Below are 18,005 nucleotides of genomic sequence, written 5' to 3'. Positions count from 1 at the left end.
TTAACTTATATACAATAATTCTTATGAATTAAAGATCCTAATCGTCACCTCAATATACTAGGAACCTATTTCCTCAACTCTCAAGACTTTCTCTATTCGTCGATCCACAAATCGAATAACTTCAAAATCGCCTTGGAACTATTTGATCCTATCGGACACCTCTCTCGTTCACTGCTACGAAGCTCACCAAGCTCGTTGCTATCAGAAGCTCACCTCGTCCGTCTTCACTTGAGGTTCGGTCTTTATACTGTGAGGTGACGTCACAATTCTGAATGCGATCACTCCCCTCATTTACATACTTATTTGCTAACAATAAACTTTTTCTATTTGTCTGGCAGCCTATTTTCCGACAATACTCGCTAACCTTTTACATTATTCTTTTTGACAATTTTCGGGATGTTTTTATTCTTTAAGGTTTAGCGAGTCCCTAAGTTGTGCTTGTGGGGTCTCCCCCCTTTTCCTGATGTGGACTTACTTTTTTCCGCTCGGAAGCGCAAGTGTGCGCGAGTTTTTTTTCTACGGCGCTTTTCTCTCGTTGGTGAGTTGGTTTCTCTTCTATTTTTAAGTTTCTAAGGTGAATGGTGAGGAAACCTTCGTTCTAACAAAACAAGCCCCAAACAAAAATATAATAAAATGCAAAAATAAAAGTAAATAAAAATAATGCTCGGACTTGGTTCCTTACATGGCTATGCTACATATTTTCAATACAGACTTGTCTTTTTTGTCCATGCACAGTAACATCTAAAGCTTATTCACTCGTGGTGACATTATATGTATTTTTAATTCTACTTTAATTTGTTTTATAAGCTTTAACTTAAGGAATAATAACAGTAATAATAATAATGATACAGTAAAAAGAAATTAAATGATTTTGTTACACATTTAAAAAGAACATTAAAATTGTGTCAGTCCAGAAAAATTGTTACATACTGTCTTGTCCACTCAGCTATTGCTACTCCAAGAAAATGTGAAACTTCCAAAGCCTCTAAGCTAAACACTCAATTTTTCAAGGTCTTGTTTTTTGGAAATGCTTGAGAAGTGGGCTCTATTATTTTAACAGATCTGTTTGTGTTAAGGGTTATACACTCACCAAGTTCTGTTTGAATCAAAGACCCAAATGTCTGATCCTCTCCTTGTAAGTAGTGTTCAATAATATGTCCAGGAGTTTAGCAAAACTAGGCCAATGATTCTGTGTTTGTATTACATTTCTGAAATAATCCTTGATTTGAATATGATAATCAATCTTAAATGTAATTAAAGCTTTAAATAAAAAAATGACGTCAGATTTTTTCTTAGAATTTTTTTTAATATTAAGTTGTATTCATGTTTTCCTGCATTTTTAAAAAATAATTTTATATCATTGTGTTTTCCCCGTTTTATTTTTAGGTAATGATTTTGGAGAAGCTTTTAAAATTCCACAAAATTTACGAAGAAGTGCATTTTTTGCTGCTGTTGTTTTAAAAGTAAGTTGTTGTTTATAAGTATAATGAATGGATTTATCACTTCAAAAGTAAATTTTTCTGTCTCTTTCCAGAATGCAGAAATGGAATTTAATTTTGGTGATAGTGCTTTTAAATATAAACCAGAAGTAAGTTTTATATATTATAGAAATAATTTGTTACATATTCATAATTTAAATTTTGTTTATTGTTTCAGTCATTTTAAAAAACTAATCTAATTTATACAATTGGGTAATGATTCAGCTAGTGATTCAGTTTCATTTATCACATCAGTTTTTATTTTAAGGAATAATTTAAAATCTTGGTTGTTTATTGAAGAATTTGTTGGTGAATTATAATGTTTTGTTACATATAAATTTCTAAAGGAATAATGATGATTATTTTTTATTGGAAGAAATCTTGACTTTTAAAAATTAGATGAATTTCCAACAGTACTTTTTTGAGGCTGCTGTTGTCTATCACAGTGATGACAAAGTGTCCTTGGCTTGAACAGTGGTCAGTCTATGATTCCTCATTTTAATTTCTGACATGTGTTTTTGGAAGATTTTTTGCCAGATTGGATCCAGATGGAAAGTGTCAATGCTTAACAGGTTACAAGAAAAAATAGCTCCATTTATTGAAGCTAAGATTTATACATTTGGTTACTCAATTACCAGTTTGTGAAACAAGAGAGTGAATTATAAATTGTACCTTATCTTACAATTATTGTTTAGTGGTTTGTTTTGTGGTTGATTTATCTCTCACTAAATCCCCTTTTGTTTGGTTTTGTGCATTACCACCAGGCACTTTCTTTCCCATTCTTTGTCAGAAACTTAAATGTCAAGCCTCTTGTCCAAACTGTTAAAAGAGCCTTCACTACTACTATTTATAATCCATTGGAGCTCCCACTCACTTTCATAGATCTTTGTGAACTCTATTTGCACACATCATTAGGAACTTCAGGCTCTCCTTCCTGAACTTCCTGATTCTCTACCTTTGGCTCCAGTGTAGCCAATCACTTGGATGACCAGACCTGAATGATTCTAAGTCATTTACGTGACAATTAGTCATGTTAACACGGGAATATATATATTGTGTATGAGGGTCCAGTTGTCATTGTTGTTTTTAGAAAAGTGATACTCGAATTCTAATGCAACTCTTTTCTCATAGTAGCAACTGAGGTCAGCAGCATCTCACAATTTTACATTATCTATTTTGAACTAATATTGCTTGCTTTTGTCAGATATTTGATATTACAAATTTGAACTGTTACAAATTTTTTTGTGTAATGTTTTTCTTATTGTAATTGTGCACTTATCTAGGACATATGATCTATATTTTACCAATCGTGCTAGTCTAACATTGCACTTTAGCAAATCAGAAGCACTGCCATTATTTCTCTGTCACTTTGAATATTTAATTGATTAAAGTATTTACAGCATATTTTGATTTAAAAGTTTGTTGAAATCTGTATGTATTTTGAGAATAGTTATGTATTTATTAATTAGTTTCATAATTATAGTTGTTCAAGACAAAAATGATTCCTATTCAGATGATGATGATGGAATACGTCCAGTTATGTTACAGTGCAATTCTACTTTATCTTTTAAAATTTGCTTTCTTAATTTTTTAAAGTAAATTTTTTAATTAAAAGTTTTAATTACATAAGTTTTTTCCTAAATATCTCTCTTGCACATATCCAATCAATGTCACTAATTTAAAATAATTTTTATTAACACACAGCGATGGCTAAATATCATTAAGTATTAAACTGTTTTGAAAACAAATACAATTTACATTGGAATATAAAAGGAATTTAATACACACTGTATCATATACATATTATGGACATGATTGCAAAACAGGCCTATTATTTTATATATTATTAATTCATAACAATCTGTGTGTATCCATTTATTATATTAAATGATAGTTTTATACTATCATCAAATTTTTGTGCATATAAAATCTTTACATGTTATGATATCAGTCTATAATTTACTTTTTATTTGTCCACATCTATAAAAAGAAACCTAAAAATTTTAATGCCAAATTTAAAAAATTATTATTCTACATTATCTAACAAAATTCAAATGTTTGTGCTGTTTTGTTGAAAATTTGAATTACATGATAACCATTATAATACAATAAAAATATATGTGAAATAACTTAATTTTTGTATATGTATTTACTTAACAAAATAGTATTAAATGAAATTCATTCTAGTTTGTTTATAGTTAGATAATATGTAATGATTATAGCTATATTAGTCTTCAATAAATTGTATCATTAAAAAGAAACTACAGATTAATTTCATTGTTAATTGTACAGTTGTAAGATTTGTCATAGTATTATAGATTAAATTATACAATTGGTTATTTTTTGTTTTTGATTAAATAATTAAATTTTATGTTACTTATTGTAGGCTGGATATATTGGTCTTTCTCAAGCACCTAAAGATTATGTAGTAAATTCCACTGTAACAGGTAAATTTTTAAACTTGAATGAGAACTTAGCATCATGATAATTAGTAAAAAGAGATACTTATTTCAGTTGTAATAAAATATTTACTTTGGTTTCCTAAAATAAGCACTTCTTGACTAGGTAGGCTTTTAATTTATTTATAAAGGGTGTTCAATAAATAACCATGAGCACAGCTCTAAGTGGAAAATTTGCATGTGAATGTGCAGTGCACCAAAGTGACATCCCCCTATAAGGCAAACACACTCAGTCATTTGTTTGAGTGATTTTGTTGGAAGATGGAAGCCTCCAAAGTTGAACAGTGTGGAGTAATCAGGTTCCTTGTTGCAGAAGGTTGCGGACCCATTGTAATTCATCGGCAAATGCATCAAGTGTATGGTCCATACGCCCTAAGCCAGCCTTACTCAGGTGAAGATGTGGGCCAAAAAATTTCAGGAAAGTCATTCAAGCTTTAAGGATGACCAATGACCAGTATGTCTGCAGCATCAGTCTCACCGCAGAATGTGCAAATGGTGCAGACGGATGATGGTCCATGACATTGCAACTGCAATAGATCTGAGTGTTGGTACAGTGTTGTGCACAAAATGTTGCATTTCAGAAAGGTGTGTGCACAATGGGTGTCACATTCAACCACTAAAGATCAGACCAGCAACTAGATGAGCTTGTCATTGGAACATCAGATGCATTTTACTTTGCATGGTAATGGTTTTCTTCTTCACATTGTGATGGGAGATGAGACATTCTGTTTCTGTTACGATCTGAAGCTGAGGCCTGCCGACATTCAGTGGAAACACCCGCATTCACCTCCACCAAAAAGGAGCAAGAGTGCGCGACTATCAGCAGGGAAGATGATGATCACCCTAATTTTTGACCATCAGGTGTTGCTGCTTGTTAAGTTTAAATTCAATGCAGGCATCCAAGAAAACTGAAGAATTGGGTCATCTTGCTGCATAATACTGCACATCCTCACACAACCAACATGACAAAGGACCTGCTACAGCAGTTTCGTTGGGAGTTAGTCAAGCACCCTCCCTATAGTCCTGACCTGTCACGTTTTTTGGGGAACTCAAAAGGGCACTTAAAGGCAGATGATTTTCTTCAGACACTGAAGTGCAAAGAAAGAAAAAAAGATGCTTTTTGACGTTGGCTCCACCAGTGTCCTGCTACTGTCTTCTAACAGTGTGTAACTCAGCTGGTGCCACAATGGGATAAGTGCCTTAACAATCAGGGCAATTCTTGTTGAAATAAATTGTTTCTATTTCATGCTATTGCATTTGGCTGGTTCTTTATTGAACACCCCTTATAGTTTATAAACAAAACTGTTATATAGTGTTTATATATATATATACACTTACTATATAAAGAGGCAACGTATTTTTCATTTGTCACCAATAACCGTGAAAACTACTGAACCAATCGTTACCAATTTTTAACTGTAGCATCTTTATGATCCCTGGAATGTTTATCACTAATCAAACCTACAGATTTTTTATTAACTAAATAAAACTGCAATGGATTTTTGTCTCTCTATTTCTCTCTCCCTTCACTAGATGGCTACACATGAATTAGTACTTTCTGACTATAAGAAAAGTCTATTATTGACATTTACTATTATATTTGAAGAACTGACATTTTAATTAGCAAAATCTTCAAGGAGTTAAAAAGGTGACGTCATCACACTAGATGGCAGTATGTGAACTTATGGTGGGTTTTTGAATTGTTACCATTAACTTCTGCAGGTAATTGTATGAAATATTCAAAATAGTTATTGGATTTATCTCAAGGGAATATTTTTGAGATTGATTGATAAATAATGCTGAGAGCTGAGAGAGCATGAATAGGAAGAAAAAGTTCTAGAGCTATAATTGTTCATAATTGAAGACAACGTGAATCTACAGCAGAGCAGTCTCAAAGACTGGAAGAGCAACGAATTCGTTTGGCTCAGAATCGAATGTGTATAGCGAGGAATTTTTTGGTTTCAAATCAGCTTTTGATTATCATCCTGAAAATGACTATTTGGATATGAAAGAGGTAAAATGATCAAAATATCTGATCATTGTTTTGGCAAAAAATGGGATGATGAAACTCCTGGACTTTGCTGTGCTGCAGGGAAAATTGTTCTTGAACAACTTGAGGAATGTCCTGATTTCATTAAAAATTTGATTTTAGGAACAGATTCACTTTCTATACATTTCTTAGACAATTCTAGACAGTACAACACATTATTTCAAATGACATCATTTGAAGCCAAAGAAATAAGAGGAGGGAATTTCGTGACTACATTTAAAATCTAGTATCAAGTTTATCATTTGATTGGCAGTTTACTTCCTGATCCAGAAGACATTCCTAAATTTTTACAGATCTATTTCATGTCTGAATCTGACCAGATATTAGCTAGATTGAATATAAACCCAACTTTGAAAAGGAAACTCATTGAAAGATTGCAGAAAATCATGCAAGATAATAATAATCTTATTCGGAGTTTCAAAATTACAATGGGTTTCCACATACAATGTGGATTATCCACAAATAATTAATGAACAATTAGTTCAAATTTTCAAAGTTCTATATGTATATAAGAGTGGGCGAGGCCACAATGGGGGATATAGTTTAATAATGAAAATGATTTCTTATTGCTAATTTTATTTTGATCTTTATTATAGTACTATATTCTACAAACAAATTATACTTATAGTTTTTTTTACAATGTCTGACTCATCATGTAATCAAAAGAGCACTAATGCAAGAAATAAAATTTTTTATGAAGTGTAACAGATTGTTTTATTCTTGGATTAAATGTTTTTTGGGATATTAGCTCCCATCATCAGTTTCCATTATGTATAACAGAATAGAGTTTTCTGTTTAATACAATTTCATGATGGGAACTTTTAGTAATATCTCAAAAAATATTTAACCATCTGTTAGATGTCATAAAAAAGTTATTTTTAGTGTTAGTGCTCTTTTGATTGTAGAATATTTATCCTTTATTTAGATTTCACCACACATTTATAAAAAAAATCATTACTTTTTTAATTACTGTTTATGGAACTTAATTACATTTTGTTTGTTTAATTGCATTGATATTGTTTCCAATTACCATATTTACTCGCATATAAGACGACCTTGCATATAGGAGAAGGTGTGACTTTAAAGATCAAAATAAAGAAAATTAGATTTATTAATACAATTCTAATTTTGTTTCATTTAATTACAAGTAAAATATCAAATGAACGTAAATGCACACATTGTCCTGCAAAAATTACTGGCATTTTAAACTTTAAGGAAAAATCTTGTAAAATTGACAACATAATTTGTTCATGTAAAGCTGGACAATCGGGAACCTATATTGTGCTCCTGTGTGATTTTGGAATTTCAATCTGGAATTGAATTCAAAACCTTTGCTTTTCCTATTGCTATAATCTTTACTCCTGACAATATACAAGAATGATTCAAACGACCCAGATAAAATACTTACGTTTTTAAATACGAGATGGTAAGCATCCAGTAAAAAATGCAAATAGATGGTTCACAAAAATTACTTGCAAAAACGCAAAGAATCTTTTGCCTGCGCATATAGGACAACCTAGGAATTTGAAGCTGTGATAAATGAATAAAAACCTCATCTTATAAGCGAATAAATACAGTATATTAATTGAAAAAATTATATTAATTTAAAAATTTTTGTTTGGCATATCATTTGTGTATTCAACACTTACAAAATTTGGGAGGTTTCCTCTCAGTACTCCTGTATTCTGTTTTTCCATTTGATTTATTTTATAATTACTTCTATAATGAACTGCTATTGAAAATGAAACAGAGAAAATAATGTTTTAATATTTGAGATGGTATCTTCTAAACTGCATATTTGGAAATGCTTCATTAGTCACTTCAAAGATGCAGATTATTCAAAGGTTTATTTTCATGTTAGAAATTTCCTGCAGGTGTAGGTCAGTGTGGGCAAGGTATAGATATATAAATATACACATTAGGTTTCGATTGATGTGTATATTTATATATCTATACCTTGCCAGGGTTGCGATGGCCAACTGAGTGCCTTGAGTGGATGTTTCTGGCTGAGGGTGCAATTGTGTCCCCAGTCGGCACCGTAATAATGTCAATGGTTATATCTTAACTTATATATGCTGGAGGAGAAGATCGGATTGAAGGTTTGGGTAGCGTAACTGGCAGCACGTTTGCATGGTAAGCGGGAATTAAACTGGAAGAAAAGAATCCCACTTCGGGCTGATTCTTTTCTTCCCGTTTAATCTAAATTAATTAATCAAATATTATAATTATTAATTTTAATAAGAGATGGTGTCTAATGCTTCACTCTAGTGCCAAATTCATTTCTAATCTATAATCATATATCCAAAATTTAGCCCGATCGTTTACGGCAGTTGTAGGTATATTTGCTTAAGATGTCAGGTTTTGATTGATGTGTATATTTGTACAGTTAGAGTTGGTCTTTGTGGTGAGGGGGCAGTGAAAATGACATCATAGTTATTCATAGATCATCGGCTTTATTCATATGTCAATGTTATTCATAGATCATCGGCTTTACCATCAATTTTTTATAATTTTGCAGAACGGCACAAGGCAGCATTTGCATTATGCACTGTACTGTTTCCTACCCTCCTGTATCGCTTTGTTCACCCTAGTACAGTTGGTGCAATTGGGCTCTTCCTTTTTATATGAGCACTCTTTGTATTTGTGTCTTTTACTGCATCTTTCCTGTGAGTCACATTCAGCTGCCTTATGCCCAAAACTTGTACACTCATAACACTTCAGAACTGGGATGTTATCATCAACCAGTAAGGTTCCCCACTCATAACAAATTCTTTTGATGTTTATCAATGTGTTTCATAGTGCTGGGGTCACACTCACTGTGATGTGTCTAAAATCCTCTTTCCGTTTGGCATTTATAGCATGAGTAATTGACATTTCAAGCATGAAAGCCTCTGCACAGAATTTTTCCTTTAATTCTGCATTTTGTTCATAAATTTTTCGTATCATTTCATTTCTGTCCTCATCCTTGGGAACGTTTAATATGATTAATCTAGGGTTCTTCTTTCTAAGTTTGGAAATCTGGACTTTTCTGTTCACTTTAGGCAATGTCTCAGTTGCCTCTCTTAAGCTACTGTATTAAGTTCCTTTTCTGTGTTAACTTTGATTTTAACATTCCCACTATTTGTTGGTGAGAACATTCTAACATTTCTCACTTCTATATTTAGAGATGTGGGGTCAATTTTTTTCTTGGAGGTCATTCATGACCTCCTCTGGGCACATATGCTCACCACTGGCAGATGCCATCGGTTTCAGGATTAGTTCCTGCTGTTCTCTTCCAGGTCTCCCCACTGCTATCAATTCAGCTATTATGCTAGTTGCATTACTTACTTTAGTAAGTCTATTTTTAGTGACATTTGCATAGCTGCACGTGGTTGAAAGTTGTGTTCTCAGGTCAGGACAATGCTGTAAAGGCTATTAACCACCACATACATGTCCATAGTCACTTGCCTTATGTTTTTCGGTGTTACTTAGGGACAGATCAATACATGTTGGCAGGAAGTGCTTTCATTATTATATCCAGTCTGTTGGAAATCATCGCTATAATGTCCTTTTCTGGAAGGCCTAGTCTGCAAGAAGACATGGTGGGCAACAGTAAAGTGAACCAATAAACAAAAAGTATAAATAATCCTACAAACCCAAAGGTACAACAAAAACCGAAATCACAATCAAAAACTGACAAAAATGCAACCAGATTAGAGTTGACAGGAGTAACACTGTATTAGGGTAAAATGGAGTAAACCAGTTTATAACCACATTGTCCAGACAACAATGACCTTTGTTCACACAGTAATTCAGAATGCAATATCTCACTAACAAATCTATACTAATATTATAAAGAGGTAATGTTTGTATGTATGTATGTATGTATGTATGTATGTATGTATGTAAGTTTGTTTGCATCAGGTAATCTCCGAAACTATTCATCCGATTTCAAAAATTCTTTCACCAATATTTAGAATGGAACCTCAGGGTGGACATAGGCTGTATATTATTCCGTTAAACATTCATATAAATTAAATGATATCATCTATGGTTAAGGCTTTTTTGTCCAACAGATGGCGCTACGAGTACGACACCCTAAGTTTGCTTTTCTGTGAGGCATTATGCTTTTCTGTGAAAATGAACTAAAGCGGATCATCTTCTATCTATCTATATAAATAAAAATGTAATGTTCGTTTGTTCCTACCGATTCCTTCGAAATTTTGACATAACGCTGCATTCGAATACACACGTGTTTTTATATACTGTAATATACGTGTCGAAATTCCCCCCACTGAAGGGAGATGGTTAGGATTAAGGCTTACAGTAAAGAACTCTGCTTCTGTTTATACTATTTTAGATGCAGGTTTTTGCGTTTTTGATTGCGTTTTAATAGGGTACGTCAACAGAATGCACACTAAGAAGGGATTTTTCGATATTCCCCTGCAGGGGAGAGAGACAGAATTAAGACTTACCATGAAGAACTTGGCTTCTATTATATTATTTTAGATGCGGGTTTTTGCGTGTTTGATTGCGTTTTAATAGGGTATGTCAAGAGAATGTACACTAAGAAGAAATTTTTCAAAAAATTCCCCCCCCCCCCACGGGGGATGTGTTATACATTTATAATAGATACATTTTGAGCCACAACAACACATGGCAGGGTCTGCTAGTTGGGATATAAAGCTGCAAATTGGAGTCAGCATACAATTAAGGATGATCTGTCGATCATTCAAGGGTAATTCTGATCCAACCGGAAGAACCAGCAAAGCTAACACCTGTTATAAGATCTATAACTCACAAACAAAAACAAGTTACACTATGAAATTAATAACGAGCAACATGTCACGATACATATTATAACTGCTCACAACAACTGTTGCACCAAAAACCATACAAAGGTCAAAAAGAATGGGGACCGAAAACATGGTGCAGAAGTTGGACATAACAATTTTAAAAATTTACTGATTCGAACCAATTATATGTTGTTCAATAGCACTTTACAACAGTAATTAAACGATATATAAAACACTCGCTACAAATAAGTAGGACTGCCTATTTATTTATCGGCAGATGGAGCGATAAAAAACAGAGCTGATCACAAACACATCAGGTAACAGTCACGACTCCCACTGAACTCCTGTTCTAGAGCATTGTCTAAAAATATTATCTAATCCTTTAAATTATTTTTTGAATTTTTTTTATTTAACTGTACCATAGGTGCTATTTAGCACCTACACTGCAGTGAAATATTAAGTTAGATATAAATTATTTTTTGTGAAATTCATTATCATTATCTGTAATTAATATAATTAGAAACAATATCAATGCAATTAAACAAACAAGATGTAATAAGTTCCATAAACTAATAATTAAAAAGTAATGATTTATTATTATTCTGTATTTTGTGTGTATGCCTTGCAGTTTTTTTTACGTCTAATGTGAATTGCAGAATATTCTACAATAAATTGATGTGTTAAAGCAGATATATATAATTTTTGTGAAATTCATTATCATTATCTGTAATTAATATAATTAGAAACAATATCAATGCAATTAAACAAACAAGATGTAATAAGTTCCATAAACTAATAATTAAAAAGTAATGATTTATTATTATTCTGTATTTTGTGTGTATGCCTTNTCTCTATTCATCGATCCACAAATCGAATAACTTCAAAATCGCCTTGGAACTACTTTTATCCTATCAGACACCTCTCTTTCGTTTACTGCTACGAAGCTCACCAAGCTCGTTGCTAACAGAAGCTCACTTCGTCCATCTTCACTTGAGGTTCGGTTTTTATACTGTGAGGTGACGTCACAATTCTGACTGCGATCACTCCCCTCATTTACATACTTATTCGCTAACAATAAACTTTCTCTATTTGTCTGGCAGCCTATTTTCCAACAATACTCGCTAACCTTTTACATTATTCTTTTTGACAATTTACGGGATGTTTTATTCTTTTAAGGTTTAGCGAGTCCCTAAGTTGTGCTTGTGGGGTCTCCCCCCTTTTCCTGGTGTGGACTTACTTTTTTCCGCTCGGAAGCGCAAGTGTGCGCGAGTTTTTTTTCTACGGCACTTTTCTCTCGTTGGTGAGTTGGTTTCTCTTCTATTTTTAAGTTTCTAAGGTGAATGGTGAGGAAACCTTCGTTCTAACAAAACATAAGCCCCAAACAAAAATATAATAAAATGCAAAAATAAAAGTAAATAAAAATAATGCTCGGACTTGGTTCCTTACATGGCTATGCTACATATTTTCAATACAGACTTGTCTTTTTTGTCCATGCACAGTAACATCTAAAGCTTATTCACTCGTGATGACATTATATGTATTTTTAATTCTACTTTAATTTGTTTTATAAGCTTTAACTTAAGGAATAATAACAGTAATAATAATAATGATACAGTAAAAAGAAATTAAATGATTTTGTTACACATTTAAAAAGAACATTAAAATTGTGTCAGTCCAGAAAAATTGTTACATACTGTCTTGTCCACTCAGCTATTGCTACTCCAAGAAAATGTGAAACTTCCAAAGCCTCTAAGCTAAACACTCAATTTTTCAAGGTCTTGTTTTTTGGAAATGCTTGAGAAGTGGGCTCTATTATTTTAACAGATCTGTTTGTGTTAAGGGTTATACACTCACCAAGTTCAGTTTGAATCAAAGACCCAAATGTCTGATCTTGTCCTTGTAAGTAGTGTTCAATAATATGTCCAGGAGTTTAGCAAAACTAGGCCAATGATTCTGTGTTTGTATTACATTTCTGAAATAATCCTTGATTTGAATATGATAATCAATCTTAAATGTAATTAAAGCTTTAAATAAAAAAATGACGTCAGATTTTTTCTTAGAATTTTTTTTAATATTAAGTTGTATTCATGTTTTCCTGCATTTTTAAAAAATAATTTTATATCATTGTGTTTTCCCCGTTTTATTTTTAGGTAATGATTTTGGAGAAGCTTTTAAAATTCCACAAAATTTACGAAGAAGTGCATTTTTTGCTGCTGTTGTTTTAAAAGTAAGTTGTTGTTTATAAGTATAATGAATGGATTTATCACTTCAAAAGTAAATTTTTCTGTCTCTTTCCAGAATGCAGAAATGGAATTTAATTTTGGTGATAGTGCTTTTAAATATAAACCAGAAGTAAGTTTTATATATTATAGAAATAATTTGTTACATATTCATAATTTAAATTTTGTTTATTGTTTCAGTCATTTTAAAAAACTAATCTAATTTATACAATTGGGTAATGATTCAGCTAGTGATTCAGTTTCATTTATCACATCAGTTTTTATTTTAAGGAATAATTTAAAATCTTGGTTGTTTATTGAAGAATTTGTTGGTGAATTATAATGTTTTGTTACATATAAATTTCTAAAGGAATAATGATGATTATTTTTTATTGGAAGAAATCATGACTTTTAAAAATTAGATGAATTTCCAACAGTACTTTTTTGAGGCTGCTGTTGTCTATCACAGTGATGACAAAGTGTCCTTGGCTTGAACAGTGGTCAGTCTATGATTCCTCATTTTAATTTCTGACATGTGTTTTTGGAAGATTTTTTGCCAGATTGGATCCAGATGGAAAGTGTCAATGCTTAACAGGTTACAAGAAAAAATAGCTCCATTTATTGAAGCTAAGATTTATACATTTGGTTACTCAATTACCAGTTTGTGAAACAAGAGAGTGAATTATAAATTGTACCTTATCTTACAATTATTGTTTAGTGGTTTGTTTTGTGGTTGATTTATCTCTCACTAAATCCTTTTTTGTTTGGTTTTGTGCATTACCACCAGGCACTTTCTTTCCCATTCTTTGTCAGAAACTTAAATGTCAAGCCTCTTGTCCAAACTGTTAAAAGAGCCTTCACTACTACTATTTATAATCCATTGGAGCTCCCACTCACTTTCATAGATCTTTGTGAACTCTATTTGCACACATCATTAGGAACTTCAGGCTCTCCTTCCTGAACTTCCTGATTCTCTACCTTTGGCTCCAGTGTAGCCAATCACTTGGATGACCAGACCTGAATGATTCTAAGTCATTTACGTGACAATTAGTCATGTTAACACTGGAATATATATATTGTGTATGAGTGTCCAGTTGTCATTGTTGTTTTTAGAAAAGTGATACTCGAATTCTAATGCAACTCTTTTCTCATAGTAGCAACTGAGGTCAGCAGCATCTCACAATTTTACATTATCTATTTTGAACTAATATTGCTTGCTTTTGTCAGATATTTGATATTACAAATTTGAACTGTTACAAATTTTTTTGTGTAATGTTTTTCTTATTGTAATTGTGCACTTATCTAGGACATATGATCTATATTTTACCAATCGTGCTAGTCTAACATTGCACTTTAGCAAATCAGAAGCACTGCCATTATTTCTCTGTCACTTTGAATATTTAATTGATTAAAGTATTTACAGCATATTTTGATTTAAAAGTTTGTTGAAATCTGTATGTATTTTGAGAATAGTTATGTATTTATTAATTAGTTTCATAATTATAGTTGTTCAAGACAAAAATGATTCCTATTCAGATGATGATGATGGAATACGTCCAGTTATGTTACAGTGCAATTCTACTTTATCTTTTAAAATTTGCTTTCTTAATTTTTTAAAGTAAATTTTTTAATTAAAAGTTTTAATTACATAAGTTTTTTCCTAAATATCTCTCTTGCACATATCCAATCAATGTCACTAATTTAAAATAATTTTTATTAACACACAGCGATGGCTAAATATCATTAAGTATTAAACTGTTTTGAAAACAAATACAATTTACATTGGAATATAAAAGGAATTTAATACACACTGTATCATATACATATTATGGACATGATTGCAAAACAGGCCTATTATTTTATATATTATTAATTCATAACAATCTGTGTGTATCCATTTATTATATTAAATGATAGTTTTATACTATCATCAAATTTTTGTGCATATAAAATCTTTACATGTTATGATATCAGTCTATAATTTACTTTTTATTTGTCCACATCTATAAAAAGAAACCTAAAAATTTTAATGCCAAATTTAAAAAATTATTATTCTACATTATCTAACAAAATTCAAATGTTTGTGCTGTTTTGTTGAAAATTTGAATTACATGATAACCATTATAATACAATAAAAATATATGTGAAATAACTTAATTTTTGTATATGTATTTACTTAACAAAATAGTATTAAATGAAATTCATTCTAGTTTGTTTATAGTTAGATAATATGTAATGATTATAGCTATATTAGTCTTCAATAAATTGTATCATTAAAAAGAAACTACAGATTAATTTCATTGTTAATTGTACAGTTGTAAGATTTGTCATAGTATTATAGATTAAATTATACAATTGGTTATTTTTTGTTTTTGATTAAATAATTAAATTTTATGTTACTTATTGTAGGCTGGATATATTGGTCTTTCTCAAGCACCTAAAGATTATGTAGTAAATTCCACTGTAACAGGTAAATTTTTAAACTTGAATGAGAACTTAGCAACATGATAATTAGTAAAGAGAGATTCTTATTTCAGTTGTAATAAAATATTTACTTTGGTTTCCTAAAATAAGCACTTCTTGACTAGGTAGGCTTTTAATTTATTTATAAAGGGTGTTCAATAAATAACCATGAGCACAGCTCTAAGTGGAAAATTTGCATGTGAATGTGCAGTGCACCAAAGTGACATCCCCATATAAGGCAAACACCCTCAGTCATTTGTTTGAGTGATTTTGTTGGAAGATGGAATCCTCCAAAGTTGAACAATGTAGAGTAATCAGGTTCCTTGTTGCAGAAGGTTGCGGACCCACTGTAATTCATCAACAAATGCATCATGTGTATGGTCCGTACGTTCTAAGCCAGCCTTGCCCAGGTGAAGATGTGAGCCAAAAAATTTCGGGAAGGTCATTCAAGCTTTAAGGATGACCAATGACCAGTATGTCTGCAGCATCAGTCTCACCGCAGAATGTGCAAATGGTGCAGACGGATGATGGTCCATGACATTGCAACTGCAATAGATCTGAGTGTTGGTACAGTGTTGTGCACAAAATGTTGCATTTCAGAAAGGTGTGTGCACAATGGGTGTCACATTCAACCACTAAAGATCAGACCAGCAACTAGATGAGCTTGTCATTGGAACATCAGATGCATTTTACTTTGCATGGTAATGGTTTTCTTCTTCACATTGTGATGGGAGGTGAGACATTCTGTTTCTGTTACGATCTGAAGCTGAGGCCTGCTGGCATTCAGTGGAAACACCCGCATTCACCTCCACCCAAAAGGAGCAAGAGTGCGCGACTATCAGCAGGGAAGATGATGATCACCCTATTTTTTGACCATTAGGTGTTGCTGCTTGTTCAGTTTAAATTCAATGCAGGCATCCAAGAAAACTGAAGAATTGGGTCATCTTGCTGCATAATACTGCACATCCTCACACAACCAACATGACAAAGGACCTGCTACAGCAGTTTCGTTGGGAGTTAGTCAAGCACCCTCCCTATAGTCCTGACCTGTCACGTTTTTTGGGGAACTCAAAAGGGCACTTAAAGGCAGATGATTTTCTTCAGACACTGAAGTGCAAAGAAAGAAAAAAAGATGCTTTTTGACGTTGGCTCCACCAGTGTCCTGCTACTGTCTTCTAACAGTGTGTAACTCAGCTGGTGCCACAATGGGATAAGTGCCTTAACAATCAGGGCAATTCTTGTTGAAATAAATTGTTTCTATTTCATGCTATTGCATTTGGCTGGTTCTTTATTGAACACCCCTTATAGTTTATAAACAAAACTGTTATATAGTGTTTATATATATATATACACTTACTATATAAAGAGGCAACGTATTTTTCATTTGTCACCAATAACCGTGAAAACTACTGAACCAATCGTTACCAATTTTTAACTGTAGCATCTTTATGATCCCTGGAATGTTTATCACTAATCAAACCTACAGATTTTTTATTAACTAAATAAAACTGCAATGGATTTTTGTCTCTCTATTTCTCTCTCCCTTCACTAGATGGCTACACATGAATTAGTACTTTCTGACTATAAGAAAAGTCTATTATTGACATTTACTATTATATTTGAAGAACTGACATTTTAATTAGCAAAATCTTCAAGGAGTTAAAAAGGTGACGTCATCACACTAGATGGCAGTATGTGAACTTATGGTGGGTTTTTGAATTGTTACCATTAACTTCTGCAGGTAATTGTATGAAATATTCAAAATAGTTATTGGATTTATCTCAAGGGAATATTTTTGAGATTGATTGATAAATAATGCTGAGAGCTGAGAGAGCATGAATAGGAAGAAAAAGTTCTAGAGCTATAATTGTTCATAATTGAAGACAACGTGAATCTACAGCAGAGCAGTCTCAAAGACTGGAAGAGCAACGAATTCGTTTGGCTCAGAATCGAATGTGTATAGCGAGGAATTTTTTGGTTTCAAATCAGCTTTTGATTATCATCCTGAAAATGACTATTTGGATATGAAAGAGGTAAAATGATCAAAATATCTGATCATTGTTTTGGCAAAAAATGGGATGATGAAACTCCTGGACTTTGCTGTGCTGCAGGGAAAATTGTTCTTGAACAACTTGAGGAATGTCCTGATTTCATTAAAAATTTGATTTTAGGAACAGATTCACTTTCTATACATTTCTTAGACAATTCTAGACAGTACAACACATTATTTCAAATGACATCATTTGAAGCCAAAGAAATAAGAGGAGGGAATTTCGTGACTACATTTAAAATCTAGTATCAAGTTTATCATTTGATTGGCAGTTTACTTCCTGATCCAGAAGACATTCCTAAATTTTTACAGATCTATTTCATGTCTGAATCTGACCAGATATTAGCTAGATTGAATATAAACCCAACTTTGAAAAGGAAACTCATTGAAAGATTGCAGAAAATCATGTAAGATAATAATAATCTTATTCGGAGTTTCAAAATTACAATGGGTTTCCACATACAATGTGGATTATCCACAAATAATTAATGAACAATTAGTTCAAATTTTC

General features: G+C 32.1%; 1 protein-coding gene across 1 annotated transcript in view; it reads left to right on the top strand.

The window, feature by feature from the left end:
- Positions 1–18,005, top strand: part of LOC111623566 (ATP-dependent RNA helicase DDX1-like) — a 159,493-nt gene that overhangs the window by 43,363 nt on the left and 98,125 nt on the right. The window contains exons 9-14 of the mRNA XM_023366181.1: positions 1,387–1,463; positions 1,535–1,588; positions 3,865–3,925; positions 12,913–12,989; positions 13,061–13,114; positions 15,391–15,451. Of these exons, the coding sequence (XP_023221949.1) occupies positions 1,387–1,463; positions 1,535–1,588; positions 3,865–3,925; positions 12,913–12,989; positions 13,061–13,114; positions 15,391–15,451 (384 nt within the window). The remainder of the gene's footprint in view (positions 1–1,386; positions 1,464–1,534; positions 1,589–3,864; positions 3,926–12,912; positions 12,990–13,060; positions 13,115–15,390; positions 15,452–18,005) is intronic.

This window comes from Centruroides sculpturatus, unplaced genomic scaffold, assembly GCF_000671375.1.
Source record: "Centruroides sculpturatus isolate CEXI.00-Female unplaced genomic scaffold, Cexi_2.0 scaffold16, whole genome shotgun sequence".
Lineage (NCBI taxonomy): Eukaryota > Metazoa > Arthropoda > Arachnida > Scorpiones > Buthidae > Centruroides > Centruroides sculpturatus.
This window is presented reverse-complemented; position numbering and strand designations above follow the sequence as displayed.